Source organism: Quercus suber, unplaced genomic scaffold (genome assembly GCF_002906115.3).
Source record: "Quercus suber isolate HL8 unplaced genomic scaffold, Cork oak 2.0 scaffold_46, whole genome shotgun sequence".
Taxonomy (NCBI): Eukaryota; Viridiplantae; Streptophyta; class Magnoliopsida; order Fagales; family Fagaceae; genus Quercus; species Quercus suber.
In genome coordinates, this window is record NW_027069511.1 from 262,911 (window position 1) to 290,548 (window position 27,638).

The 27,638-nt window shown below is 33.5% G+C and overlaps 3 protein-coding genes across 5 annotated transcripts; 1 reads left to right on the top strand and 2 right to left on the bottom strand.

The window, feature by feature from the left end:
* Positions 1–11,946: 11,946 nt before the first annotated feature.
* LOC111992153 (peptidyl-prolyl cis-trans isomerase FKBP16-1, chloroplastic) lies at positions 11,947–16,407 on the bottom strand. Of its 2 annotated transcripts, XM_024023980.2 has the most exons (8): positions 16,285–16,407; positions 15,259–15,447; positions 14,895–14,929; positions 14,299–14,392; positions 14,020–14,080; positions 13,350–13,395; positions 12,616–12,686; positions 11,947–12,381 (listed from the first exon to the last, which is right to left on the bottom strand). In XM_024023980.2, exons 1-8 carry the CDS (start codon positions 16,344–16,346, stop codon positions 12,289–12,291), a joined length of 651 nt encoding a protein of 216 aa, XP_023879748.1. In that variant the 5' UTR covers positions 16,347–16,407; the 3' UTR covers positions 11,947–12,288. The 2 variants fall into 2 exon arrangements, with proteins under 2 accessions (XP_023879748.1, XP_023879749.1); XM_024023981.2 differs by lacking the exon at positions 11,947–12,381 and having other exon boundaries at positions 12,642–12,748.
* A 2,819-nt stretch (positions 16,408–19,226) lies between these two features.
* On the top strand, positions 19,227–22,640 carry LOC111992131 (heat shock cognate protein 80). Its single transcript, XM_024023953.2, has 3 exons — positions 19,227–19,486; positions 20,320–20,461; positions 20,558–22,640. Exons 1-3 carry the CDS (start codon positions 19,364–19,366, stop codon positions 22,414–22,416), a joined length of 2,124 nt encoding a protein of 707 aa, XP_023879721.2. The 5' UTR covers positions 19,227–19,363; the 3' UTR covers positions 22,417–22,640.
* Positions 22,641–23,868: 1,228 nt separating this feature from the next.
* LOC111992147 (calcineurin B-like protein 3) lies at positions 23,869–26,804 on the bottom strand. Of its 2 annotated transcripts, none has more exons than XM_024023971.2 (9): positions 26,683–26,804; positions 26,437–26,591; positions 25,934–26,016; positions 25,658–25,717; positions 25,410–25,518; positions 25,158–25,210; positions 25,005–25,085; positions 24,713–24,825; positions 23,869–24,297 (listed from the first exon to the last, which is right to left on the bottom strand). In XM_024023971.2, exons 2-9 carry the CDS (start codon positions 26,558–26,560, stop codon positions 24,240–24,242), a joined length of 681 nt encoding a protein of 226 aa, XP_023879739.1. In that variant the 5' UTR covers positions 26,561–26,591; positions 26,683–26,804; the 3' UTR covers positions 23,869–24,239. The 2 variants fall into 2 exon arrangements, with proteins under 2 accessions (XP_023879739.1, XP_023879738.1); XM_024023970.2 differs by having other exon boundaries at positions 25,410–25,530.
* Positions 26,805–27,638: the final 834 nt, after the last annotated feature.

The following is a 27,638-nucleotide window of genomic DNA, read 5'->3' on the forward strand; positions in this document are numbered from 1 at the left end:
ATTATCTCAAATTTTATTGCAACAACTCACATCAACTATTACAATGACTTTTTTATTGCAACAACATATATATCATTACATAAAAGTTGTCATTAAAATATATAGATATTATTGCAATGAAATTTTTTGTTGCACAAACTTATTATCTCAAATTTTATTGCAACAACTTACATCAACTATTACAATGACTTTTACGTTATTGCAATAATTTTTTTGTTGTAATAAATATTTTTTCTTGTAGTATTATTTCATACCAAATTTAATCCATACCCAAAGTTTGCAATAACAGAAAACAAGCAATTCCTTTGGATATGATTTTGTAGGACGCATTAAAAAAGCTTGTAGAACATATGCTGGCAGTGGTAAAGAAAGAATTACTATTTGGAAGGTTGAAAAGGAGGGTACATAGTGCATGAAGGTATTATCTGATATTAGAAGTCTGCCATTTGTTGACTGCTCTGGAGATATCTTCCTTGCAGGGAGAATTTATATGACATAAATAAGGAGTTTTAGATTATTGATCCGATGAAGAAACTTCAATTAAAGGTCTTGCACTACACCAAAATAAGTATATTACACCAAACGTTAGTACAAAAACATTAGTATAGTGGTATTAGATACAATATTACATTTACAAGTTAAAAATCGTTGCAATAGTAACTTAAAAGTGATAAAATTGTCCAATTTACAATAATTAGTTGCAATAACTTATAATTATTGGTACTACATTAGGAAAATTTGTTGCAATAACTTAAAATAAAAATATTATTGCAATAACTTGATACAAATTATTTTTGCAATCTATTACAAAAAAATGTTCAAAGTGATATTTCATTGTTATAAATTCATAATTTTAATAATTTGATACCAATTATTTTACAATCTATTGCAATGATAAACATAAAATGAATATGTCATTACAATAACTTGATATTAATTATTTTACAATCTATTACAATAAAAAATATAAAACAATTATTTATTACAACGAATATATCATTGTAATAAATTTTTATTGAAACAACATATATATCATTACATCAAAATTGTCATTAAAATATCTAGAGATTATTGCAATGAAATTTTTTGTTGCACAAACTTATTATCTCAAATTTTATTGCAACAATTCACATCAACTATTACAATGACTTTGACGTTATTGCAATGATTTTTTTGTTGTAATAAATATTTTTTCTTGTAGTGTTATTTCATACCAAATTTGATCCACACCCAAAGTTTGCAATAACAGAAAACAAACAATTCTTTTGGATATGATTTTGTAGTATACATTAAAAAGGCTTGTAGACCTGATTTCACTAATCTTGGATTTTTTTTTTTTTTTTTGGATAAGGGCTATATTTGTTTGCTTACGAGCTTCTACTAATACATTTGAATTTAGCACATTTAAAATAATATTAATAACATCATCTCTAGTAACTTAAATTTCATTGATTTGTAGTTGGATTAATATTATTATCCTTTATTAATAGTTTTGTATATTTTAGTCATTTTTTTTAATTCTATAAATTTATCTTTTTTGCTATTTGAATAGGTTCAAAATTGAATAAAGCAAAAGAAATACCTAACCATATTCTTAAAGACATCCTTTGCGATTGTTGGCTAACTACTTAATTGAATTTTTCTGCTGTTTCAATAAGGTGGGATCATATGTTGATAATATTCGTAAAGAATCATCAGTGACAACAAATATAGAGTTCGTGGTCAAAACATATGCTGGTAGCAGCAAAGAAAGACTTACTATTTGGAAGGTTGAAAAGGAGGGTACATAGTCCTTCTAGATATTATCTAATATTAGAAGTCTATCATTCGTTGACTGCTCTGGGGATATTTTCTTTGTAGAGAGAATTTATATGACATAAAGAAGGAGTTTCAGATTATTGTTCTGATGAAGAAACTTCAATTAAAGGTCTTGCACTACACCAAAATAAGTATATTACACCAAATGTTAATACAATAAGTAGTATTAAACACAATATTACATTTACAAGTTAAAAACCGTTGCAATAGTAACTTAAAAGTGATAAAAATTATCGCATTTACAATAATTAATTGCAATAACTTATAATTATTGGTACTACATTAGGAAAATTTGTTGCAGTAACTTAAAATAAAAATATCATTGCAATAACTTGATACCAATTATTTTTGCAATCTATTACAAAAAAAATTTCAAAGTGATATTTCATTGTTATAAATACATCATTTTAATAATTTGATACCAATTATTTTACAATCTATTGCAATAACAAACATGGAACAAATATGTCATTACAATAACTTGATATTAATTATTTTACAATCTATTGCAATGATAAATATGAAACAATTATTTATTACAACAAATATATTGTTTCAATAAATTTTTATTGCAACAACATATATATCATTACATCAAGTTGTCATTAAAATATCTAGAGATTATTGCAATGAAATTTTTTGTTGCACAAACTCATTACCTCAAATTTTACTACATCAACTATTACAATGACTTTGACATTATTGCAATGATTTTTTTGTTGTAACAAACATTTTTTTCATGTAGTGTCATTTCATACCAAATTTGATCCACTCCCAACGTTTGGAATAACAGGAAACAAACAATTCCTTCTACGGTTCCATTTATTCCTGCACACAAATTCAATTACCAGATTCATGGTATTCAAACCAGAATGTCATGAGAAATTTGCATGGGAAGGATGGTGGTTCATATAAAAAATTCTTATTTGATGAAATACTATGGCTTTAGGTTGGATGACTGCAACAACAGGGAGTGTTTTGATGACAAAAGTTTTATTCCTTATGGAGTTCATGTGTTAATGGAATATGATGTTACCAATGATTCATCGTCGACACCTTTCAGAATGCCTTAGGGATTGTGTTTGTTGGAATCACAATCGAAGTTACTTTTATATTATTACTTTAATTTCTCTCAAGTATGACTGGTTTAAGTGTTTGTAATCGTATTATCAATTATTACTTCAATTTCTCTCTTGTATGAGTGGTTTGAGTGTAGGGGATGGAAATGAGATGAAATGTTATTGTTAGGTTCTAAAGATTTAGGAATTTATGTATTTAGAACTCTAATGTATAATGTTGGCAAACCATGATCAAAACAATATGTTTAGTCTTGTTTAGGCTTGTTCAAAGCTGTGTAATTTATGTAAAGTTGGAATCGAGAGGTTACAGATGCATTGATGCATTTCGGCCTAGCTCGATCAATCGAAAGTTAGACTCGATCGATTGAAACTCGGCCAGAATGTTTTTCTGTAGAATTTTCCAACTCAACCCTACCTCATTAAACGTTTAGGGTTTTATGTTTTTGCCCTAGGTATATAAGGTAAAACCCTAACCACGTTTTTGTGAGTTGCTCTGAGTGTATTGTTGCTCATACTTTGCTGTTTGTGTAAATCTCTTGTGAGATCATTGAGGAGCTTTCTTTCACATAGACTTAGGGTTTTCAAGGTAGCGATTATTTCAACATCTTGATGATCAACTCAGTTGCTGCCATTAGAGCTTAAAGAAACACAAGCGGGAGTGCTTATATCTTGTGGAGAATCCAAGAAAGAAGGAGTCCGTGGATTCGGAGTTTGCACATGATCGTGTCAGTAAATTCTATTAGTGGGTAACATTAGGAAGTCAAACGGGGAGCTTGTAAGTCCTTTTGTATGAACTTCGATTCTTTCGTATAGTGGATTCAAGTTTACCTTGAGGATAGTTAGGTCAAATCCTCCCCAGGTTTTTACCGTGTGGTTTTCTGGGTCATCATATCATTATGTTATTTACTTTTCCACTACTTTTTATATTTGATATGATTGTTTGATTTGTTAACCTAGATTTGAATAATTTGACTAAGTTAATCACTTGACTAATTAACTAGGTTAATCTGGTTGGGTTAAGGGGTCTAAAACTGTTCAAATTGTATTAGAGCTGGTAGCTCTTTTGTTGTAGATCTTTTGATATCTGAGCTAATCCTTGACCCCTGTTGTCATGGAATAAGGAAACTCTCTAGTTATTCCTCCTCATTTCGATGGGAATAACTATGCTTATTGGAAAGTAAGGATGAAAACATTCTTGAAATCTATTGATGAGAGGGTTTGGAATTCCGTTGAGTACGGATGGGAGAAGCCCACTACTCCTGTGAGTAAGTGGCAAACTTCTCAAAAAGAAGCAGCTGGGTTCAATAGCAAAGGTATGAATGCCATCTTTAACACTGTTTCTATGGAGAGAATCTCTAATGTTGATATTGCTCATACTGCTTGAAAAATCCTCCAAACTGTGCATAAAGGCACAAAGGCAGTTAAGATTAATAAACTGCAGTAATTAATTTCTAGATTTGAAAGTATTAAGATGTCTGATGATGAATCTTTTGATGAATTCTATGTCAAATTGAATGATATTGTTAATTTTGCTTTTAATCTGGGTGAAATCTATGATCAACTTAAAATTGTTAGAAAGATTCTTAGATCTTTGACTGAGGAATTTAGGCCCAAAGTGCCTGCCATTACTGAAAGTAAGGATGTGGACTTCATCCCTATTGATGAGCTTGTAGGATCTCTTCAGTCAATGGCCTTTAAGTCAGTTGATGATGTTGAGGTTGGTGGATTTAATGATGAACTCTCTGCTACAGAGATTGCATATCTTGCCAAAAATTTTAGAAATTTTCTTAGGAACAATAACAGAAAGGCAAGAAATACAAACACTGCTAAACCTAGAAATTTTAGGAAGAATGATCCCATAAAAGTTAGCAACACTGAAAAACCTAGAGAAAAAGTAGTTCAATCTTTCAATAATTCTTTGGGTTCTCAATGTTTTGGATGTCAAGAGTATAGTCATGTTAAATCTGAATGTCCTACATTCTTGAGGTCTAAGGGTAAAGCTGTGGCTGTAACTCTTAGTAATAATGAGGTTTCTGATGATGAGTCTGGATGTGATGAGGATGGAAACTTCATTGCTTTCACTGTTACTGCTGTAGTTAATGAAAGCGTATATGTTGAAGAGAGAACCCTTCTGATGGGGAACTCTCTGAGGATGCAAATCTTCAAGAGGCTTATAATAAACTTTGCAAAGTTGCTGCAAAGGATGCTATGAATATTGAACTTGGCCTGAAGAAAATTGAATCTCTTGAGCTTGAAAAGAAGAATTTGCTTGTTAAATTATTTGATGCTAATGATCTTTTAAACAATGTGAAATCTGAAAATATGCTCTTGCTTGATAAAGTTAAAACTTTAGAACATGATTTATCTGTTGCTAGATCTGCTAGTTCTAAACTTGATCAAATGCTGAGTGTTTAAAAGACTCATTCTGACAAATCTGGATTAGGTTTTATTGAAAGCATCACTGTGTCTGTACCTACTTCCATAAACTTTGTTCCTTCATCTTCTTCTGAACCTTTCATGAGTGAGGTTGTGAGTGAAACTGTCAAACCCCTTATGAGTGAGGGTGTCAAACCCATAGAAGTTTCACCATCTAGGAAGATTAGGGTTGATCTAAAAGAGTCTAAACCTAAGGAGTTTACCCTTTCTAAGGACAAGATGCATGGTAAACCTACTTGGATTTGCCATTTTTGTGAAAAGTCTAGACACATTCGTCCTAACTGTTACAAGGTTCAAGCTACATTCATGTATTTCATTCTAAGATTTATTTGTGTTTTCTCTCTTAAATAAAAAAATATAATAAAAAAAAAAAAAGAGGAAAGCAAATTGTGTTTGGCTTTATTTTTCTTAGTTTTTGAAAACAAGGTTGGTCAATTTATTTACACAGAACATGTCCTTGTACCCTGTTTAGCTTTGATGAGCTTATTTATTACACTTGTCTAGTTGAAGCTTTATAGTGTATGTTGTGTGGGAAAGATGTTTATGGTGTTTATCACTTTGTCTTAATCTTGAAGTCACATGTTGTTTGATTGTCGGACTTGATCCTTTTAAAAAAGGCGTAAATAACCATCTCACCACTATTCACTAGCCAATCATGAACACCTTAGTGCATATCTTAAGATTTTGTACTCGAGAAAGTGTAGCACATACACAAAAAGAACATAAGGTGAAGCCTCGGTTTAAATGCTTAATGCTTAAAATTTGTGTGTACTATTAGGCTTGATACCAAATCACTTAAACTAAAATTGGTGTGTATATTATGAGGCAAAATTCAAAAAACTTACATGATTGCAAGCTTATGATCTAGGAGATGTGAGAGTTATATGATGTAACTCTTTAGGTGATAGTCCCTTTTAAATTCTATGTGATGAATTTTGTAGATTTTGTAGTTGATTTCTATTCACATATCACCTCACATGTATCTCAAGTTTTTGCTAGTTGCACACACTACACAAGTTACTCTTTGCTAAACACTGTACATGATATTATGTGTATTTTTGGTCTGACCAACCAAGTTTGAAAATACTTAGAGTATTATGCAAAACATTTTTTTTTTTTTTTTTTTTTACTTGAGAATTTAAAGGAAGAATGGCTGAAATTTTCTTTGAAAAATTGGGGTTAAAATTTGGAGTTTTTTGAAAAAGCATTTCATCTTATATTTATGCATTTTGTTTCAACAATTTTAATGCTTTCAGGAGTTGTGCCCAAAATGTGGTTGTTGTTTTTCAAAACTGTGATTTTTCTCAAAATGTTGTGAGCCGCTACCTGTTTCGATCAATCGAAAATTACTTAAAACTCTTTTAGAAATCTCGGATTGATTCGATCGATTGAATGTAATTTTCGATCAATCGAATATCGTGAATCAAGTTTTTTTAAAACTCAGGTCTGACTTTTTCAAAATCACTTTTTCAAAACTTTTCAAACTTTTTACTCTCTCTCCAACTCGGCAAGGCTCCACGACAAATTTTTCTCTCTCCTCAAGCCGGTATGTCCATATTACCCTTCCTTTTGCATTGTTTTTCATGTTTCATGAATTATTTTCATGATTATGGGTAAATTTTCGGACTATGCATAATTTGGGATTTTTGTTGAGTCAAGTCGTATTTTGTGAAATTGATCAATGGGTTTTGTTGCTATATGGATATATTTATGATCTATGATGGTTATTTTGATCAATTTGAGGTTTTGTGGAAAATTGAAAATTCTAGGGCTTGTATTGAACCCGAATTAGGGATTTTGTTTAATTGGATAGAAATTGATGAAATTGGCCTGATAAATTGATATAATTGATCATTATATTGTGTTTTCTAGCTTTTGTGATGATCAATTTGTCAATTTTTAAAAAAATCTTAACAAGTGGTTTTCAATTTTGGGGTTTTTGTTAGAATCTCTGTGTTTAAGCCAATTTTGTGCAATTGAACTTGTTTTAACTGCATTAAAACATGCATCATGTCATTAATATTGTTCATGCATCATATAGACTTTTGTTCTATTTTTTTCATGTGCTAACTTGCTGTCTACCCTTGGATTTTGTTTTTTGTTTTGATCTGTTGGTTCTTTCTTTGTGTCTCTGTCCTTTCCTTAGCATCATGCTTAGGAAAACTAGAGCTCGTAGGTCTGTTCCCTCACCTTCTCCTTCCCCACCTTCTTTTGACCATGAGAAGTTTTCAAGTGAGAAAAACCAAGAAATTTATGATAAGCTGAGCCTTAGGAGAAAATTTTGGTCTAAGCATGCTATAGTTTTAGATGAGCTTGATCCTGCCATTAGGGCAAATTCTGAGCGTCGGGGCTGGTTACCCTTGGTGGATATTTCTGATCCTCCTCCTTCTGCTACCCTAATTAGAGAGTTCTTTTCGAACATCTCTATTCGCGTCTATGATTCCAACATTTTGGTAAAGAGTTGGATACGAGGCGTATAGTACACCATTACTCCTACTGTAGTGGCTGATGCTCTAGGGGTATCCTTGGTCCAACACCCTATCTACCCTTATGATAAGTCTCCTCTTTTGAGTGATGTCATGTCTTACATTACTGGATCTTCTATCCAATGGGGTTCTGATCTTAGGATCACCACTGCTGTGCTATCTGAGTTACATTATCTCTTCTTTAGGATAGCTTGTCATTGTTTTTGGCCCATTTCTCATCTTCACACCATTCCTCTCGAGCGGTGTGTCTTTTTGTATGCTCTAGTGACTGATGCTCCTATTAGTTTTCCTCATTTATTTCTTCGTTCTTTGAACGAAGTCTATAGGAGTTTATCTTCTTCTCATGCTCTTGTCCATCCTATCTATATTCATAGGATTTTGCTTTATCTTGGTCTAGATGATTTCCCTTTTTTTGAGCTTGTTCATGTTATTGCTCCCATAGGTGCGTCTTTTCTTAGATAGAGGGTTGCTCATCTTCGAGCTAGCTCTAAACACCTTAGGTCTGAGCCTTCTGGTATCGCACCTCCTCCCTCTTCTTCTACTAGTCCTGCTAGTGAGGATGTTGATGATCCTGTTGGTGCTACTGCTGCTGCTGATGTTCCTCCACCTCCTTCGGATGACTTTGATATACGTCGTACCTTGGAGACTGACATGACCGTTCAGGCGACTCATGGTCAGATTTTGGTAGACTTACTTGATGAGATACGTGCTTTGCGAGCTGACTTGGCACGTCTTCATTCACCCTCACCACCTCCTTTTGATGATGGCTTGTGATTGTCATTTGACATTCCGTCACAAAAAGGGGGAGTAGAGTTTTAACACTTGTAGAGGAGTTTTTGTAGTTAGGGGGAGATTTTTTTAGTTTTGAAGAGTTAGTGGAGATACTAGATTGTATCTAGGTGCTTCACTTTGTATATCATTTTTAGGGCTATTCATGTTAGGGGGAGATACATTTATTTTGATATATGTGATTCTTGTTTCTTGTGATTCACTGCTTATTGATTTATATTTATGAGATTATTCATTGATATATGTCTTTATTATGTGTTGTGTGAATTTTTTCAAGAATTTTTTATTTTTGTTGTATCTAATTTAAGGGGAAAGTTAGTTTACATATCTGTTGGTTTACTGTTTTCTGTCACACATGTGCTTATGCATTTGTTGAGTGTTTTAGGAATATACAGGTTGATTCAATTGAACTATTGTCAACACTTGCAACTGATGGATAATAGTTAGGATTGAATTTTTTGTGTTTATGTGCATTATTTATGTAAAGTGCTTTTACTTGTAAACTTTGAGTTTTGTGTTTGTGTTTTGTCACGGATTGCCAAAGGGGGAGTTTGTTAAGTTCTAAAGATTTAGGAATTTATGTATTTAGAACTCTAATGTGTAATGTTGGCAAACCATGATCAAAACAATATGTTTAGTCTTGTTTAAACTTGCTCAAAGTTGTGTAATTCATGTAAAGTTGAAATTGAGAGGCTACAAATACATTGGTGCATTTCGGCCTAGTTCGATCAATCGAAAGTTAGACTCGATCGATTGAAAGTCGGCTAGAATGTTTTTCTGCAGAATTTTCCAACTCAGCCCTACCTCATAAAACTTTTAGGGTTTTATGTTTTTGCCCTAAGTATATAAGGCAAAACCCTAACCACGTTTTTGTGAGTTGCTCTGAGTGTATTGTTGCTCATACTTTGCTGTTTGTGTGAATCTCTTGTGAGATCATTGAGGAGCTTTCCTTCACATAAACTTAGGGTTTTCAAGGTAGAGATTATTTCAACATCTTGATGATCAACTCAGTTACTGCCATTGAAGCTTAAAGAAACACAAGCGGGGGTGCTTGTATCTTGTGGAGAATCCAAGAAAGAAGGAGTCCGTAGATTTGGAGCTTGCACATGGTCGTGTCATTAAGTTCTACTGGTAGGTAGCATTAGGAAGTCAAGCGGAGAGCTTGTAAATCCTTTTGTATGAACTTCGATTCTTTCGTATAATGGATTCAAGTTTACCTTGAGGATAGCTAGGTCAAATCATCCCCAGGTTTTTACCGTGTGGTTTCTTAGGTCATCATATCATTGTGTTATTTACTTTTCTGCTGCTTTATATATTTGATATGATTGTTTGATTTGTTAACCTAGATTTGAATAATTTGACTAAGTTAATCACTTGGCTAATTAATTAGGTTAATCTAGTTGGGTTAAGAGGTCTAAAACCGTTCAGTTATTTACATGGAATGAAAGATATAATAGAGAAGTTGTTGGAACCTGTAAGATGTATTTGCAAAAATGGTTATTTAGAAGAACAACAATCATGTTATGGAGTAGGGACACATTTTTGCTTCACTACTTATAGGTGCCAAGTCATAAGTGATGCACCATCACTGTTACATGATTCTAACACAACATATGGTTTTTATTTGTGCATTATTTACAACATTTTACTTGAATTTGTTTGAGGAGAACCAAATTTATATTACTCAAAGTAATTTAAAATTACTGGAAGGAAATTATTTGGCTTCAAGGATCATGTTATAGGTTTATTACTACCTAACTTAATAAGACTTTTTATGCGAAATGCACAAGCTAACAATGGGAATAATGAATTAGTCTAAATTTACAAGTCTACAATAATTTGCATGTCCGAAGTGAAATAACATACTTAGTGATAATAAACTATTAGGGACTTAACTTAGTTGACTCAAATTCTTTTGGTAGTCTCACTTACTGTGTCATAACTTGAGATTCCTAAAACCAATTAACCTATCCCAACGTTAGCTATCAAAGGATATTTCTCTACAAGTGGGAAGATAGTAGAAATGAGGCATTTCTACGTCATCTTGAGTTCTAGCTTCATAGCCTAGAGAGCTTGAGTGCAAATATATAAATCTAGGTTGACTTTGAAAAACTTTTTCTTTTAGTGAAAGGGGTTTGCAAGCGGTATGACTATTTCAATAGCGGAAGCAATGCCTCTATCATTTCATATCCAATTGTTTGAACTCGCGTGGTTGATTAATGAAACTTAAACTCTTGGTCACTTATCGACCGAGGATCCAAAACACACTTTGGTAGGATATTTTGTGCGTAGTTGAGAATTATGTGTGTGGAGAAATGAATGCTTCATGGGTTTGAAATTATTAGGGAAAATGTCTATATGTGATTCGCATGCCACCACTTCTTGGTAGTGAATGGTCACCTTACTTGGTCATCTCATTTTTAATAATTGGAGTCTTGGTATTGACTTGTCCCTCTTGGGAATGCATGATTTAATAATAAAAAAAATGATTTACATGATTTTGCTCTCTTTATTTTTTGAAAAAAAAAAAAATTTCCCCTTCTTTTATTATCAAAAAAATTTATTTGAAAATCATTAACTAGGTCGCAACAAACCTACCTAATTTTGGGAGGAATGAAAGTATGAAATTTTAAGAGAATGAAAAGGAATGAAGGTTCTCTCCTATTCGTTCAATTCATTCCTATTCAAACTCTCAAACAAGAAAATGAAATGAATATTAAAAAATAATTCATTTCATTCCATCCATTTCCATTCTTCTCTCTCCTGCTGAATGGATTAGTTAGAGTTAGTTTTGATAGTATTTGTAATTTGTTGTTTTAAATAATTTTTTTTTTTTTGAGAAACAAATAAAATTCTTATTTATTCTTTGCATCTTGCATACATACTACTTATTTTATTCAAGGTATACAATCAATCCAAATAAAATAAAAAAAAATAAAAAAAAATAGGTAGTGTTTTTACACAAAATCTCTAACTTGTTTTTTTTTTTTTTTTAATTAATTAAAATGGTATATTAATAGAGTTCTCATTGCATTATTATAAACACATTAAAACTATTTATCCAATATTATTATAGATTAAACTCCCACAAAGTTTCCAAGTCCCAACAGGTAACTCAATCAATACCCCCTTAGACCGCCTGAGTCTCCCTAAAAAAAAATCATTAATAATTACAAATAATTGTTTATTAAAAAAAAGGTGAAATAGAAGGATCTAAAAACCCTAGTAGAGCTCACTATATAAAGCCCCTCACAACTCCTACATTGAATAAACCAAACTTACTGTAGCCACGTCCTTGTAGCTTTACGTAGTGACTATTTTATATATAGAAGATATGATTAAGCATAAAAATCAACCCTTTAAATTACACATATCCATATATTTTTACAAGAACTTAGTCCATGACTCCATGGTCCATACCAGTCCACTTTCTAGTAGACAATTCTTTTGAATGTGTCCACCCCAAATTATTTCTTTAGTACATGAATTGGCAGTGGGGCATTACTTGATTCAGATCTAAGATATTCTACAACAGTCCAAATAACGTTGTCCATTCAAACTACATATGGGGAGGGAAGAAGTTCCAAATACAATAATCAAATTTCAAAAAAATAAAACTTCACTATTACCCACCAAAATATAACTTGTATATTCTTCACAAAAGAATTGAATACGAGTATTCAAAAAGAATTCTTGAATATTACTTTCAACAGCTGCACCTCAAATACCAAAGGTTCATTTGCATGCGATAAAAGGCTACGTCTAGGACCAAACTGCAACCATGAACCAAAAATCATATATGTTTTAGTCTTAATTTAATCAATGTACAACACAAACTCTTTATCCTTAATACTTTTTAATATTGTGAGTGAAAACTGAAAAATGCAATAGGGAGAGTGATTCCATTAAAGAGATGGCAACAAAAGAAAAACAAAATAGTAATTTTAACAAAAAAGGTTATGGGAGTACAAATACTAGAATAATAAACAGACAAGTTAAAGTGTAACCTCTTCAGGGATTGGCTGTAAGTTTTCGTCTATGTATCCCAAAGAAGGAGGTATTAATGCTCTTCTTTTTCCTGGAAATGTCAGTAATTTCTTTATGTTTATGGAATTGATAGCAAAAGGCAGACATGAGGATCTACAACCACCAAAATGTAAACATCACATTTTTACTAACATATGAAATGAATACAAATTTACCATTCAGACTCTTGTTTAAAAGATTTTGACAAAATTTGCTTATTGGAATGATAAATAGATTATTAGAGAGAGAGAGAGAGTGGTGATTAAGTTATTTACCGGCTTAATCCAGTATTAAGATTTAAGAGAATAACATTTAATTAATATTGTCTCCCTTAGTATAATACCTGAGTACTAGGGGCACAATTGTTTCAACTTTTCTGTATTTATTTTTGTTTTTTATTTTTTTTATGACGAGGAACCCCCTCAAGGTATAGGCCAATGAGGGGAAAAAACTGGATGCCTACACACCACCACTAATAAAATGTCTATTCCTGTATTTATTTTGTTTAATAATAAAATTTTTATTTACCGATAAAAAAAAAATTAAAAGGAAATGAAATAAAATACAGGGGCATTGGGTGAAATTGAAAATTTAAGCCACTGCTGACTGCTGAGGATGTATATCATCATAGCAGGCCAAAAAAATTGAGGTAGCATTTAATAGCAAAAATCACTAAAGAAGTTGGAAACCAATTGATAAGTGGACATTCCAATACCTCCAACCCTCATGCCAATCAGAACCTCCTTCAAGCCCTCTATAACCTGTCATGAGAAGCAACTTAGATACTGTGTCTTGCCTGATTATATGCTTGCAAAAAGTAAATAAACCAACAATTAGGAGACAAGTTAGTGCTGATTCTAATGAATATTTTGAGCTGAATCTATATTATCAAGTTGATTAATTTTTTTATTCAATAGGGAAAGCTTACAAAAAATGTTAGTGCTGAAAAATTATTGAGCTAAGTCAAGGAGCAGATACAAAGGGAGTCTCAATTGATATGCACCTGAAGTTAGAATGAATGGAACATAAAAACAACAAGAAGTAAAAGGTGGTTTGGGAAGAAGACTAAAGGAATATGGTGAGATTAAATTTGAAACATCTGATATCAGACATTTGATATTTCACCGGAAGAGGTCACTTATTGATAGTGGCGATAACAATGAAAGTGATCTAAATTGCCCCATTGCAGCGTGAAGATGAAAATTGCTAAATGGTATTGAAATAGTAAATATGATCTCAAGCAATACTCCTCATATTTTCCATTCTTTCATATTTTACCTTTCTCTTTTTGGCATAAGGAATGATCTTCTAATTTCACTACACCCTGTCCTAGTATTCACTAGAAAAAGAAGTGACAATTTACTTAAGTCTAGAACAGAAAAAACCTGGTTCTCATCCAAAGGAAGTGTAATTGGTTTGCTTTCTCCACTGAATTGATCCACAGTACTACAGTATAGCATGAGTTCAAAAGAGATCACAGAGGGTGGTCAGATTAACTAGTATTAGTGCAAGAAAGCGAACACTGGAAACAAGATAATTAGTCAATTGAAGTCTGTATAAAAAATCCTGCAATGGTTTGAATTTGGATCCTCAATTTTAGACAAAAATATTCATTCCCTCTATGGTGATTTCGTAAATAACCACATGTGTAATTTTTAAATTACCTGTGAACAAAATATCCATTTGCACGCCTGCATACATAATTAACTTCAACTACATCTCCTTCATTGGCTTCTGGTCCTTCCCCTTCAATAATCTCTGAAAAAAAGTAAACTCAAGGATGTTGGTGTATAATTTAGGAGAAAACAAGTTAATTATGCTTAGTGTTCCTATCGTGTTGAGAGCATGATGCCTTCTTATTAAATGGGGATGTTAGTGAATCACTTCCATATAAAATCTTGTGACACATCCTAAATAAAGCTTAAATGATTGGCAACAGTTCAAGAAAATATCATCTCTTAAAAGGTCAATCCACTGTGGAGAAGCTCAAATGAGGAAAATGAGATGTAAGACAATATATCGAGCAGAAAGATAAAGCAATTTTTCAAACACAATACAGAAAAGAAAAAAATTCAAGGTGATTAGCTAATAAATTGAATGCAACAAACAGAAAATTAACGTATACTTAGCAACTGTCACTGAATTTTTATGTCTAATTCTTAATATAAGATCATCTAAGATGTTCCTCTAAATAAACATATTAAATACACTTAATATCTTTATCAAGAAAAATGAATGTGAATGATACGGATATTTATACCTTGAATTCTCACACCACTGGCTAGCTTTAAGGCCCTGGATGCTTCAAATTCCCAAATAATAATCACATATGAGAATCGATAAAATTCTAGTGCTCGTTTGGTAACACGTTTTCAATTTGCACTTTTTCAAATATAGCTTTCTAAACTTCATTTTTTTCTAGGTACAAATTCTCAAACAATCCCATTTTCAAAAGGCTGAAAAAAGGCAGCACCAAACGGGCACTAAAGTGAAGCTTGTGACAACCTTCTGACTGCCATGTTTGAGAATCAAATCGAAGTTTGTGTGTGTGTGTGTGTGAAGAGAGAGAGAGAGAACCAAGAAGGACAGCAAATCAATGAACCAGAACACATAAAACATTTTACCGAATAACTTCAGGTTCCTTCATCTCTGGCAGCGGTGCAGCAATAATGGGATAAACACATAATAGGATGGGGTTGAACCCCATAAACTGCAAAAGAAGCCTTCTTGGCAATCTTTTGACCACTAGTGAGCGATATCTATCATGCAAACTTTTAGCCATACCATTTTTAGGTTGCTCATTCTTCATACAGCTGACAAAAGCAAACAAAGTTAAAGACTTAAAGGGTTATGCTACTCAACATAAAGGTCTCTATTTTTCTCTAAAGGATACATATAGATACCAATCAAAAACATAAAATTTAGATTTTAAGGCATCATTTAGGTTTTGGATATACTAATCGTCTTCATATTTTTTACAAGACAAGAAAAAAAAAAATACCATGCTAATGTATTAGACTCTATGTCCTTGGCTTGCATCCACTAAGATATGTCTATCATGTGTTTTTGCAGAACATCTCAGTAAGTAACCTCAAGCCGATGCTTGTGTCAGCTTGTGACATAAGAACTGCAATCATTTTGTGATAGAGCATCGAACACAAAGGCTTAATTATTTGGTGAGAGGCCCTCATACACCCTAAAAGGACTAGTCCAGATAGATTTCAGGCTCCTAATAATCACTTATATAACCAAGATCATCTACCGATTAAACATTCAATGTGGGACTCAGCACATACTCGCACAACACACACACACATCCAATCCAATCCACATAATCCGGGGCATCAATACAACAAAACCTTTGTTAGAATTATACTTCAATATTCTTTTAACAGTCAAGAACAACATTTCAGCTGTATACTCCTAAATATGCAGCATACCCAGATGCCAAAGGAAAGAACATTGAACCCAAATGCTCAATAAATTCTAATTGAAACAACAAAGAATAAACAAAGCATACCCAATTGCCAAAAGACTCTTATTCTATCCCTATAGCCACAAATTCTACTGCAACTAAATTTGATTATTTTTTAGCATTAAAAATGAAGACTTTGGAAAAAAATTAATAAATAAAAGAGCAAAGATTATACCTTGGGGATAAAGAAGCAGCACAAGGTAAAAACGCTAAGCTTTGGAATGGAAGAGCACCCATTCTCAAAAGAAATGCCAAATGCCAAATGGCAGTTTCAGAGGTATTGTTAAAACAATGGATAAGCAGAGTACTTAGCGGACCAACTGAGGAATTAGTAAGGTAAGGACTGCTCCTGTGTACAGGCACCCATCATGGCCAGTAAACTTGTGCCACGTGTAATTGTAAGAGAATAACATTTGATTGGTGGTACTGAAGAAGTGAAGGCTTGCACTTGCACATTTGGCATTACCTTCAGGCTCCCAGCTAATCAAAGCCATATTTATGATTTCAAAACTTATTTGAAATCCATTGATTGCTTCAAATAAATTTCAAAGTTTAACTCTAAAATTAATTGTAGTCTAAATTCTACAACTTTACTTAATAAAATAAATATTAGTACATATTTTGAAAATCTAATCGTTAAAGTACATGTTTTTTATACTCTTAATAAACATGTCAAATTTTGTATAAATTAGATATTGTTTACTGTGCGATCTACAATCTTATATTTTATACATAATTTTAAACTACAAAAAATTGCAATTTAAACATTTATTAATTACATAGTTATTAATATTTAATTTTCTAAAAATTTGGCAAGTATGAAAGATATAAAAAGAAGATGTAATTCAATGGTGAATTTGTTAAAATTCACCCCCAATAAAAAGATGAGTAAGGTTGTAACTTTAATTTACAACCAATTTTGTTGCTAAATTTTATCTTAAAATAAAATAGTTTTTTAAAAATATATCTTAAACCATAATCAATTATACACCTTTTTTTTTACAACTATTTTATGTGATAAATTGTAACTGCTTGCTTGTAAACTTTCTCAAAGTCAACCAAATCAAATGGTTGTGAAAACAAATATAAAATTTGTTGTGATCCTATAATCTTTCTTAAAAAATTACTTATAAGATAGATTAGCACAAATTACCTACAAAGGTGGATCAAGGACCACTATTCTTTAAAATGATGAATAACTATTCATTTTTAAAAAGGGTTGTGATACTATTATTTAGTAGGTGTAATAATTTATAAAATTAATGTATTTTTAAATAAACTAATTTTCCCCATGCACAAAACAAGTATGAAAATAAAAAATATGTAAAAAATTAATATCTCTCTCATATTTAAAAAAATATATATTTGTATGTGACGAGGTAAATAAGTACTGACGAAACCATCAAGCTTTTCCTATGAGGACGATGTCTTCATACGGACGAGAACGTCCTCAGGATGAGCAACGTAGAAGGCCACGATACTGACGAGGACATCTAGTCCATTTAATGCAGTCAACTAAACGGTTACACTTCCAACTGTACGAACCGTTTGGAGACATTGATGCCTCATTACACAGTCCCGAAGCGTTACCCAATGGAGCATTAAGACCTCCATAACTCCTCCAACGGCTAGGGACGATGAGAACATATATAAAACCCATACACTCCCACGAAGGAGGGGAGAGACAAGTAAGAAAGAATATTGTTATTTGCTTTTTTGTTCATTTTATTGCTTTTCTTAAAAAGAGAGTTCCATAATTCTAACTTTGGCATCGGAGCCATTGTGACAGGCACCACACCGGTGTCCATCTCGGTAGGCCGAAGGATTAGCTCCGTCCGACGAACATCACTGACAAGTTTACACTTATCAGTATGAGTAAAATATTTACTAAAATATGTCTTAAGTTTTATTATAATATTACATCTCACAACCAATTTTATGAATATATTTAGTTATTCTATTAAAACATATTTTACTTTCAATAATAAATATTATAATTTTTTTTGTAATTCTCTTTCAATAAGCTAAACATGACATGACTCGTTAATTATTATGACACTTTAGATAATATTTATAATTTATTGTTTTAAATAAAATTTGTATTTAATTTTTGCATTTGGCGCATGCTTATTTTAATTAAGGTACACAACAATCCAAATAAAAAAAAAAATTAGGTCTTTCTTTTACCCAAAATTTCTAATTTAATTTTTTTTAAATTAATTAAAAATGGTAAAATAATAGAGTTCTCATTGCATTATTATAAACACATTAAAACTATCTATCCAATTCTACTATAGATTAAACTCTATTACTAAAATTCTTTAAAACCTTATTTCGATTACAATTTTATTAGTATTAAAAAGTTTGAATTTATTATTATTATTTTTAAAATCAATGTAAAGTAAATTACGAGGAAGTAATCCTTTCCTTGAAGGAGACTTCATGCCTGCCTTGCTTTCTATCTCTCCGAGTCACGCCCGTACACAAACCCCACCTCATCCTCACTTTCCCACCGATTACATCACCCTAGAGTACACGTTCCCATGAAACTCCCATATAATTTCCAAGTAGTTTAGCTTTAAAATTGTTACAAATTATTCCATAATTTTTTTATCATAATTTTGATTTAATATATTAGTAGTGGTTAATCATTACTTACCCATAAACTTATTGTACCCACGAAACTCACATATAATTTCCAAGTAGTTTAACTTTAAAAATGCTACATATTATTTTACAATTTTATATCACAATCCTGACATAATATATTGTGAGTGACTAATCATCACTTACACATAAATTCATTATTATTTTTTTTTCAACCATCACACTTTTCCACCAGTCATATTCTGCCACTATTCAATTGTGACAAAAAGTTGTGATTTTTTTTTTTTGGGTTAAAAGACTTTTTCATAATTTCCAAACCCCAACCAAGAAACTCTCACAAAGTTTCCAAGTCCCTACAGGTAACCCAATCAATACCCTACCGTAGACCGCCCGAGTCTCCCTCTAAAAAAAACCAAAAGAAAAAAACAACATTAATAATTACAAATAATTGTTTATAAAAAAATAAAAATAGAAGGATCTAGAAACCCTAGTAGAGCTACTATATAAAGACCCCCTCACAGCGCCCTTTGAATACACTCTATTCCTCCTCTTTCTTCTGAATCTCGGAGAAACTCTCTTCGATTTCTTCCTATTCTTTCTTCTTTGAAAAACAAGTTTTGGTTTTTATTTTTGTTTAGAGAGAGAGAATGTCGGATACTGAGACGTTTGCTTTCCAGGCTGAGATCAACCAGCTGTTGAGTTTGATCATCAACACTTTCTACAGCAACAAGGAGATCTTTCTCCGTGAGCTTATCAGCAATGCCTCTGATGTATGTTCCTTTATCTCCCCCTCTCTCTCTATTGCTTTCGTTCAAAAAGTTTCGTCTTTTTACTGATTATATGAGAACATGTCTCTGTGTTTGATTTTCGATTTGTAGATTTTTTTTTTTAGTGTTTATGTTTGTTTGTTGTGATGTTGTAGTAGACCATGAATATAGATCCACTATGGTTCCCATACATTGGTTTAGTTTTATGCCTAAAATTATTTGGAATATCATAAAAAAGGATGAAAATTTTGTTTCTTTTTTCGTTTATATGTGTGTGATATGTTAGTAATTGCATCTGAATGAATTTTTTTGACTATTTATATGCCAAACTATAATGGGTCGAATGTGATTTTGTAATATCTATCTGTTTGGGATTATTAAATTTGTTTCTTGTTCATGTATGCTACTATTGGGAAAATATTATAACTGTAGTAGCTGCCAGAAAAAAAAAAATCTAATTGGCTAATTGGGTTATTATGTATATGACTTTAATCTGTTTAGGATTCTTATACATGTTTCTATTTTAAAATTTCTGGGGTTTTTGATTTTATAAGAGCCCAATTGGATTATATGAGTTTTTTTTCCCCCCCCCCCCCCCCCGGGGTGTTACAGGACTACTTAATAGAAGTGGGTTTCTTTTGTTTGTGTTTCTTTGCATTTGAACTTCAATGGCGTTTTGTTTTGATTTTGTCAAATATACATTATGATTGTAGATATGGTTTAGAACTTGACTATGAATCTCTATTTGGGGACTATGTTTAGGTTGTCTATAGATTATGATTGTGGATTTATGTTTAAAACGTGGGTTTTAATATTTTTTTTGGTACTGTGTTTAGGCTCTTGACAAGATTCGATTTGAGAGCTTGACCGACAAGAGCAAGCTAGATGGTCAACCAGATCTTTTCATTCACATCATTCCTGACAAGACCAACAATACCCTGACCATTATTGACAGTGGTATTGGCATGACTAAAGCTGGTAAGTTCTTGGTTTGAGTTTGTTGTGAATGATGCATTGTTTTGTGCTTATTATATGATTAGGTTATTCATGGTTTTATATTTTGTGTTTGGACAGATTTGGTGAACAACTTGGGTACCATTGCTAGGTCTGGAACCAAAGAGTTCATGGAAGCCCTTGCAGCTGGGGCTGATGTGAGCATGATTGGTCAGTTTGGTGTTGGTTTCTACTCAGCATACCTTGTTGCTGAGAAGGTTATTGTCACCACAAAGCACAATGATGATGAGCAGTATGTGTGGGAGTCACAAGCTGGTGGGTCATTCACTGTTACCAGAGACAACTCTGGTGAGGTCCTTGGTAGAGGTACCAAGATTACTCTCTACCTCAAGGAAGACCAGCTTGAATACCTTGAGGAGCGCCGCTTGAAGGATTTGATCAAGAAGCACTCCGAGTTTATTAGCTACCCAATTTCCCTTTGGATTGAGAAGACCACTGAAAAGGAAATTTCTGATGATGAGGATGAGGAAGAGAAAAAGGATGAGGAAGAGAAGAAGGATGAGGAGGGTAAGGTTGAGGAGATTGATGAAGAGAAGGAGAAGGAAGAAAAAAAGAAGAAGAAGATCAAGGAGGTGTCCCATGAGTGGTCTTTGGTGAACAAACAAAAACCCATCTGGATGAGGAAGCCTGAGGAGATTACAAAGGAAGAGTATGCTGCTTTCTATAAGAGCCTTACAAATGACTGGGAAGAGCACTTGGCAGTGAAGCACTTCTCAGTTGAAGGTCAGCTTGAGTTCAAGGCTATCCTCTTTGCACCAAAGAGGGCACCTTTTGATCTTTTTGACACAAGGAAGAAGCCAAACAATATTAAGCTCTATGTTCGTCGTGTATTTATCATGGACAACTGTGAGGAGCTGATCCCTGAATACCTTGGATTTGTTAAGGGTATTGTTGATTCTGAGGACCTTCCTCTCAACATTTCAAGGGAGACCCTTCAGCAGAACAAGATCCTTAAGGTCATCCGCAAGAATTTGGTTAAGAAGTGCATTGAGCTCTTCTTTGAGATTGCTGAGAACAAGGAAGACTATACTAAGTTCTATGAGGCTTTCTCTAAGAATCTCAAGCTTGGTATCCATGAGGATTCCACAAACAAAACAAAGCTTGCTGAGTTGCTCCGCTACCACTCCACCAAGAGCGGTGATGAGATGACCAGCTTGAAGGACTATGTGACCAGGATGAAGGAGGGCCAGAGTGACATCTATTACATCACTGGTGAGAGCAAGAAGGCTGTTGAGAACTCTCCATTCCTTGAGAAGCTGAAGAAGAAGGGGTATGAGGTTCTGTACATGGTTGATGCTATTGATGAGTATGCTGTTGGTCAGCTCAAGGAATTCGAGGGCAAGAAGCTTGTTTCTGCTACCAAGGAAGGTTTGAAACTTGATGAGAGTGAAGATGAGAAGAAGAGACAGGAAGAGTTGAAGGAGAAGTTTGAGGGTCTCTGCAAGGTGATCAAGGATGTTTTGGGTGACAAGGTTGAGAAAGTTGTGGTTTCTGACCGTGTTGTCGATTCTCCCTGCTGTTTAGTGACTGGTGAGTATGGATGGACTGCCAACATGGAAAGAATCATGAAGGCACAGGCTTTGAGGGACAGCAGCATGGCTGGCTACATGTCAAGCAAGAAGACCATGGAGATCAACCCTGAGAACTCTATCATGGAGGAGCTCAGGAAGAGGGCTGATGCTGACAAGAATGACAAATCAGTGAAGGACCTTGTTCTCCTGCTTTTCGAGACTGCCCTCCTCACCTCAGGCTTCAGCCTTGATGAACCCAACACCTTTGGCAACAGGATCCACAGGATGCTGAAACTCGGTTTGAGCATTGATGAGGAAGCAGGTGATGGTGATGCTGAGATGCCCGCATTGGAGGAAGCTGATGCTGATGCTGATGCTGAGGGCAGCAAGATGGAGGAAGTTGATTAAATTTAGCAATTTAACATATTATTTTCGGTGGTTATGGTTTATTTTAGTTATATATTCTCCTTGGTCCCCTCCTCTTGGAGGAGGATCTGAACAATTTTTTGCTATTGCTTTGATGCGTCATCTTTTGGATATAGCTCTTTTGATCGTGTCAGGTATTAAAGATTGGTGGGGGTTTTTTGTCTAGTTGAGTTTAAACTTTAATCAAGTTTGATGTTTCAGAATTATTAATGGTCTTATTTAGCTGGTTAAAAAAAATACCTGCATCGTCTTATCTTATTTATATAGCATTGGGATTTTGGGATCAATGTTACTTCAACTCTAATTTTGTAGGGTCATTGGTGTCCCTTTGTTGTGGTATCACGAGATTAGACTACTTTGACATGTTTTTGAATATTTACTTCTAATTGTAAAATCGAAGACTCGTAGGAATATAATATTCCTTGCGTGTCTTTCCCCTCTTGGGAAATCAATCATGCCTTTGAATCCTGTGACGTTACGTGTAGTGTCCGGATCCATGGCGTTAATTATCTGAAGTTGGTTTCTCACAAGAATGTGGGACTGCCTTCTTGTGCATATGAACATGCTTATCTTCTTTTTGGACGATTGTGGAATTCCCTATTTAGTCGTCAGGTAATCTTTATGGGACTACGGCTGCTGTATCAGCACGCTCATCAGGTTCTTGTCTTTGCATGTTCTTTTGCAATTAAAGGAATGAACTCAGAATCTGAGTTTATATCGAAGGCAGGTTCTTTTCTTTGCATTTTCGTTTGCAATAAAAGGAATGAACTCAGAATCTGAGTTAATCAAAGGCAATATGTAAGTTGGGTTATGTCTTGGAATCTATTCCCACTGCTGATTGGAAAGATTTGGTAGTGGCAGACCGTTTTCTTTTCCAAATGTTCAGTCCTTTTTTCCCTAAATAGTAACTACGAGCCAGGCTGCAGGAATTTTCCACTTTACTGACATAGAATGGAATCTCTTTAACGAGTAAATTCTCTTAACACCCTTGTTTAGGAACTTGATTCGAGGGCTAACATCCCCTTTGCCAGAATCCACAAACAGGACAATCACTGCTAGCTGCTCTCATTAACTTGCTCATTATAAGGTTTATGAATGTCTTGTTGGCTTATTTTAATTCTAGATGCTGCAATCAGTATTAGTGTATAACATGCCATTATATTCAGGTTGAAATATACCGTCTCATCTCATTCAAATTTAAGTTACAATCTCAGAAGGTGATTGAAAGAAATTAATTCTATCTTTCTATTGCCGGTATACCTTTTCAAATTTGTCCAAATACAGAATTTCCACCTTTTAAGTTTAAAGGTTGAATATAAATTCGGTTTAGTCTCAGTTGAATTATGACAGGTTTGTGGAACATGGTTTAGATCTGCCATGTATGGTTTCATGAAAGTACACATTTTCCATTGGCCATTCATCCAATACTCTGAATAAATAAAATTGCACCAATAGCGAGTTCTTCCCCTGAAGGATTCTTTATTTTTTGAGAAGAACCCCTGAAGGATTCTGTTTGTTGCTTACAAATTTTTTCACACCATTGAAATCTTTTGTCTGGAAAGCACAACCATAAACCATTATATCTGCAAGCTCCATGATAAAATCCCACATACCTCGTACATCCAGAAAGAAGAGAGAATCCAGTCACTGAATACAAATACACACGACAAAAAACCCTCACACCCAAAGCCAAAATGATGCAAAACCTTTCTCTAGGCCCCCTAACATATAAGAGGGCCATAACGTCTTGAAGCAAACCAACCATACTTGACAAAATCTGCTGAATTTCAGCGCAAATCTCGAGTTCAGGTATCATCAACTTGTGAATGGAACACAAAGCTTGGGAATGTTGTGGTAATGTCTCTGCTCAAAAAAATGAAATATGATCATAATCAGCAATCTGACATAATGAGGTATATCAGTTGTCATGAAAGGTAACATGATTAATTTAAAAAGTTTCCTGAGGTTAAAGAAAGAAAAGCTTCTACAAGTTCAATTCACATAAATCAGATAGTGGAAGCATAGAATCGCAGATGCACAATTAGGATCCTACTTATTCACAAGTGGCTCAAGAGTTCAATGTCTAAAAATTTTTATGCTTGCAAGAGTCCTCTCAGATCAAACTTGATTATGTCTTTCAAATGTGTCACTTATCCGGTAAAAAAAAGAAAAAAGTCTTTCAAATTAGGCTTTATTAGTTATTATGGCTCTCATGACCCTTTCAAATGTAATCGAACAAAAAGTTAGAAAAACAAAAAAAGATAGATTCATGACTTACTTCAAGTATTGAAGGGTCATATTCTTTAGGAGAGATGGATGTCGCAAAACAAGGCTTCTCCACTCTTCCTTGTCAATCTTCCCATCATGTTTTGTATCAGCTTCCTCAAAGGTCTGGAAAAGCAGGGAAAAAAGAGAAGCTCCATTAGTTCATAAAGCAATACTTAATTGATAATATCCATGTGTTTTTGCAACAAGCAATGCTGAAACAACTACACCTCCTTTAAGCAACAAGTGACAGTGATAATGATACAACAAAATAATAGCTTAATTAAATAAGGTTCACTGAGCACCTTGTCAATAATACTTTCTATAACATCATCTGAAAGATTCATTCCAGATTCAGCAAGTGTAGCCACTACCATTTGCTTCACCTACAAAGAACACAGAATTTGAAAAAAACCAAATCTACAATTTTAGAAATCATTCATTTAAGAAATATTTACCTCCTGTCTCTCAATAAAACCTTGCTGCTTGAGATCGTACAGTTGAAAAGAAACTGGAACAAGATATTATGGAGTTAGCATAAAAGAAATTAGTAGGCAGATGTATAGCTGAAAAATCAAAAAATGATTGCAAATTTGCTCTTCTAATCCATTCCATGTGTGACAGAATTATTTTATCATGACCATATTTTTACTTAAAGAACACAAAAAAATGACAAAAAGGAGAATTTTATTGAATCCCAAACCACATACATTCAATCTTATCGTCAATAGGTGCATTTGGATGAAAAACAGAGAGAGCACGTGCAAACTCTTCAAAACCTAGTATTCCATTGTGCTTTGTGTCAAACAAGTCAAATACCTGCGATGAGAACTACAGTTGATATAATACACAAACAGCAGCTGAATGAATAAAATACTGTACAGACAAATTCTCTGGTAAGCTTTACTCTGTGCAACGATAAAATGGTTTGTTAAAGAGGAAAAAAAAGGTAGGTTACCCGATCAGCAAACAGGCTCTCTTTCTTGTTTGTCTTGAATAATGCCAATTGGAACTCTTCCTGCAACAAGTTATTAAAGGAAAATATCAGAAAAGAGCTATGAACTTTTTTTTCTTTCTTTCCCAATAAGTAGAAAAGAGCCATAAACTGATTATGGAAAGGGCTGGATCATTATTTTCATGTAGAGGTGCAGTACCACAAAGACATGTCCACTCCAAATATGTGAACAAGTATATGCCTAGAGCATAGGTAGTCCAATATAAGACACATACAGACCTTGTTAATCAGCCCATCATCAATTACAGCGCTGCTGATCTTCTTAAAGAGCTCATAAAGTGCCTCTATTTCACTTACACTGACTGCATCCAGGAAGAAAAATTAGAAAGATCACTAAAGCATCCAGGAAGAAAAATAACAATACTCTTCAGTAGAATGGTTCTATAGTTCGTTTGAAAAGAGGACGGGTATATTACAAGAAAACTGAAGACGTTATATTTATAAATATTTGTAAGTTACATGCACCAAGTGGATTTTGAACCCATGGCCTCAACCTCCACCTTGATCTTGCAAGGGGAGGAGGTGCAATTTGAGCTGGAGCTTGTTGGCAAGATATGCAGGTAAAATTAAAACAAGATACAAAATCATACCAGCACCATTCTTAACTTGGCTTTGATTGCAAAAATAATTATTTATCTATGGTTGTTAAAAAATTATTAATTGGAATACATTTGAAAGATAAGTAATGTCATGAAAAGCAAAGAATAGATTTGATAGCATACACACTGTCTCCCTTGCAAGAAGTTCGGGATCTTCAAGGCCTCTTGACTGTTTATATAAATCAAGATCACAACACCGCAATAGGGAAGCACCTAAATGCTTTAATCCCTCTATGCACTGCAACATGTTATCTTCTGCAAATCAATACACTCCATACCTGTTTCAAAAGAGAAAAGTGTAAGAAATTTAATTTAGGTCACTCTCTACTCATTAAAAGGCTCCGTATGCAGGCAAAGAGCAGAATGAACCTTTTAACCATTTCCAGCTTCTGCTATCCCAAGTGCATATAACAAAAGTGGTAGAAACTGGAGCAGTTCACACCTATTCCCACAAATGAAATTAAATGTTCATTGCGACATAAATTAATAAACCAAGATATCCTAAATCATACAACAAACATAGCTCACACAATTGTTTATGTGCCCTAGTCCAAATGGTAATAAAATGATCTTGGACTAAACATGATATAAAAATAAGTATTTTTCTGTCAAATCTTCCATAAATCTAAAAGCTCTTCCACACTGTTATATTTAGCAGCATTGCATTAGCTCAAACCCTGTTTTTTTTTTTTTATTACTGCACAAAACTAAACACTGAATAATACAAAGGACCTGAGTCATACAAGAAGCAAAGATTGCACCATTGTCTAAGTGCCCTAGTTCAAATGGTGACAAAATTTCCGCTTTCCTAAATCCAAAATTTCCTCCTCACTGTAATGTTTAGCAACATTGCACAGAAAATTTTCAGCTCAAAAAACATAAAATTTCTCACTACTGCCCAAAAAACCAGAGCTGAATCACACAAAGGACCAAAAACAACACACAAATGCATTCACATATGCGCAAAGTCATTAAGCAACGACCCCATTTTAACCAAAACAACCAAAAAAACACCACATTTTCTCTTCATTTACAGCACCAGAACCCACAGTTACAGCACAAAATGATTAACAACACCTCAATTGGATTTACAGGTATCAAATTACACATAGATTGCATCGTGAATATCAATTAACAAGAAAATTTAACAATGGGACAATCACAAATTCAAAACCCACCATTATTTTAGCTTCTACAATCATCTAAACCGATCCAAATGCCCCCAGAAAACAAGCATATACGCAAAGATCCGATCTGAGATCCAATCTTTTCAAAAATCAAACAAAACCCACAAACATAATCCGATTCCACATACCAATTCAATC